Raw genomic sequence first — 3,220 nt, 5'->3', positions numbered from 1 at the left:
CGTTTCCAATTGGCGTCAGTTGACACAGAAGAGAAACGACTGGCGTGCTGTTTTGGCTCGGCCAAATGTTGACATTCTTGAGTCTAGGGGTGGGCAGCTGCCCCATTTATATTTTCTTTTTTTCATGGTTTTATAAGTAGCGTCATTGCCTTTAGGAGACTTCGGCGGAAAATGCAGCTGTAGATGTAGATGTAGCAATAGGTCTACAAATGGAAAACGGCACCTAGGCATTCCCTAATTGCGCAGTCAATGCGTTAATGAAAATCTCACTTTGATTGGATCTAATTCTATCATTCTTGTATTCCAATATTTTACAAATGTAAAGACGTCTCCAACAACAACTTGTGAAGGCAACACTTGCCACCGTTGCGTGCAATAGTGGAGGAGGAGTCAACAAGCACGAGAGCGCATTGCGATATCTTACCACACATTTTTGGTGTTGTAAGTCAATAGAGCAAATAATGAGGCAATTAGTTACGTGTCTTATTTTCCAAAATGGAGATCGCGGAAGAAGAAAAAGAAAAAATTCAACTAGTGATATTCCGCTCGCAGTCGTAGACCAATCAGATATTGTGGCACATCCAGAGAGTACGATAATGCGAGAGAAAGCCAAAAATAAAGAGAGACGAGAAGTACAAATCAGTAAAGTGAGATTTACAGTGCCTACAAAAACAGGTTTCAAGCTTCGGTTGAGGTTCAGTAGGAAAGTGGATTTTGTAAGTGAAGTGTGCATACACAAATAATCAAACATAAGTATCAAACATCGAATGAGAAAATTAGAGTGGATAAAGGTGCACTAACCATAAAGTGAAGTCAGTTAAGAAGTGAGCGCGGACGTAGTAAGAACGAGGTGCGCGTACAGTTATTGCATTCCTTAGAAAACTTTTGCACAAAACCTGTGTGTGTTTAAAGACAATAAAAAAAAAGCAAAAGCAATTGGCTTATTTAAAACATTGTGTTTTTACCAATAAATATATACAAAAAATACAACCATAAAAATGCTAACAATGAATGAACTGGTCGATCTGCGAATGCAGCAGCAGATCGCACATGAATTGTATCGGCAGCAGATTATGCAGCGCATACCTGGTAAGTCTTTTTGACGGCCAATATGTATTTACCGTCGGCATGTATCGCTGCGGAGTCGCAGATATCTAACTATGGATTTGTAATGCTTTTGCAGATCCGTTCCCAGCCATGATGCCATTCCATTTGCAACATCCCATAATTGTGCCACAGCGACCCACATTGCCGGGCGTTGAGGCGAAATTGGAAAACAACGAACTTTGGCAACAGTTCCACAAAATTGGCACCGAAATGATTATAACAAAAACTGGAAGGTAAGTAAATTTTATGTTTTTTAACGATTCGTTTGGCTTAGAAACATAAACATAAAGTATGTATGTACTTATGTATATGAGGAGTATCATTAAAATTTTTTTACTCGATTAATGTACTAAATGATTAATTGCCTGGGAAAGCATGTAAAGTTTTGAATAATTAAAAGAAAAACTCAGTTCGTCTGAGTTGTTCCACGCACAAGCAGAGCTACAACCTGCAACTTTTTTAAAAACTCTAAAGTTTAAAATTTTTGGGTGCAAATGTTAAAGTTTGATGAGTTTTCGGAACTTTTGTACGAAGTTTGAATGTGGATTTATTTGGCGCTGGTTAAATAAAGTGCTAAACTTTAAAAAAAAAAAATATAAACATTAAATAAACAAAAGAAATAAATAATATATATAAAAAAAACTTTTTAATATACAACGCTTTTATAAATGGACTAAAAAGTAAAAAATAATATTTCTCAGTCTCATAGAATTTGTTTTGATAACTTTTGATTTTGGAATTTTAGCAAAAGTTATTATAAACCATTTATGAGATTGAAAATGAAAAGCGTGGGGCGCCTGTAATAGACCTGAATTAATATGAAGGGTAATATATAACATAACGACCGCTTAAAATCGATCTCAAATTTGTACTTTCTCTGTAGAAATTTTAGGTGTATGTTAAGTAGTTTGACTATTGTCAATTAAATCTAAAGCTTTGTATTGCATGCGTCCCACGCTTTTCATTTTCAATCTCATAAATGATTTATAATAACTTTTGCTAAAATTTCAAAATCAAAAATTATCAAAACAAATTCTATGAGACTGAGGAATATTATTTTTTACTTTTTAGTTCATTTATAAAAGCATTGTATATTAAAAAGTTTTTTTTTTTTTAGATTATTTATCTTCTACTTTTTAGTCTTGTCTGTATAATATTTTGCAATAGATATTAAAATAATTCAACGATATTAATAGATTGGTGTACACACATGCATATACATACATACGAGCGCCAATTAATTTCATTTAAAGAAATGGCGTGTCGTCCATTTCCGCTGTAGCGTACGTAACCTCGTCGGTTGAGAGATAGATGTCGCCGTATGCGCTAGACTTTTTTATAAGATCTTTGCAAAGGAAAGGTTTTATAGCAATGAATGGTGTCTGGACACACAACATTGCGGGTTGATAAAAGCGTTGTAAAATAGCCAAAACTAGTCGTAATGTCCCTTGACTAATCAGCTGACCACTAGTGTATATTCCTCTAAAACTGCTTATAAAGTACGACTAATCGATTCCCCGAAGTCTTAAATGTATCACTGAACTGATGCAGGTGGAACGTTTCCAAAAAGTGAAGTTGATTATGTGATTGGTCCATTACCCAAAAGTTTTATGAAAGTGTATATTTACACGCGCCACGGTAACAACTTACTTACTTAACTTTACCGTTAAAAGTTTTGACACTGCCAAGTTTCTTATGCCTACTAAAAACGTATGTGCATACATATGTACGTACCTATATATACATATGTATGTATGTATATGTATACATCATTGAAGCTTATAAACTGTTTTGCAGTTTTCGAACTAAATCTCAAATGTTCAAACAAATTTCAGCCTCACGCATACACACGTACGTACATACATACATTCATAAATGCTCCGGCGGCAAATGCTCGATTGTTCAAGTGTCCTGGCTCTCGTTGCATTAACGAATTTACGTCTCAGATGATCGAAGCGCGTAATGGTCGCAGCGGGGGGTGATCTCGTAAGCCTGTAAGAAAAGGAATTTAAGAGTACTTAAATCTGGGCATATTTGTATATATATACATACATACATACATACGTAGTTACCAAAACGGCACAAAGATTTCACAAACGTTTTTCGAAGCGTT

General features: G+C 35.1%; 1 protein-coding gene across 1 annotated transcript; it reads left to right on the top strand.

The window, feature by feature from the left end:
* Positions 1 to 835: 835 nt before the first annotated feature.
* On the top strand, positions 836 to 1,340 carry LOC108354534 (T-box transcription factor TBX6-like; the record flags this gene model as incomplete). Its single annotated transcript, XM_017605714.1, has 2 exons — positions 836 to 1,089; positions 1,184 to 1,340. Coding segments are annotated over exons 1-2 (248 nt in total), but the record flags the coding sequence as incomplete, so codon positions are not given.
* Positions 1,341 to 3,220: the final 1,880 nt, after the last annotated feature.

The sequence above is a fragment of the Rhagoletis zephyria genome, unplaced genomic scaffold, assembly GCF_001687245.7.
Source record: "Rhagoletis zephyria isolate East Lansing unplaced genomic scaffold, Rhagoletis_zephyria_1.1 Rzeph_scaffold_36881, whole genome shotgun sequence".
In the NCBI taxonomy this organism is placed as follows: Eukaryota; Metazoa; Arthropoda; class Insecta; order Diptera; family Tephritidae; genus Rhagoletis; species Rhagoletis zephyria.
The sequence above is the reverse complement of the archived record's forward strand: the minus strand, read 5'-3'. Positions and strand labels throughout refer to the sequence as shown.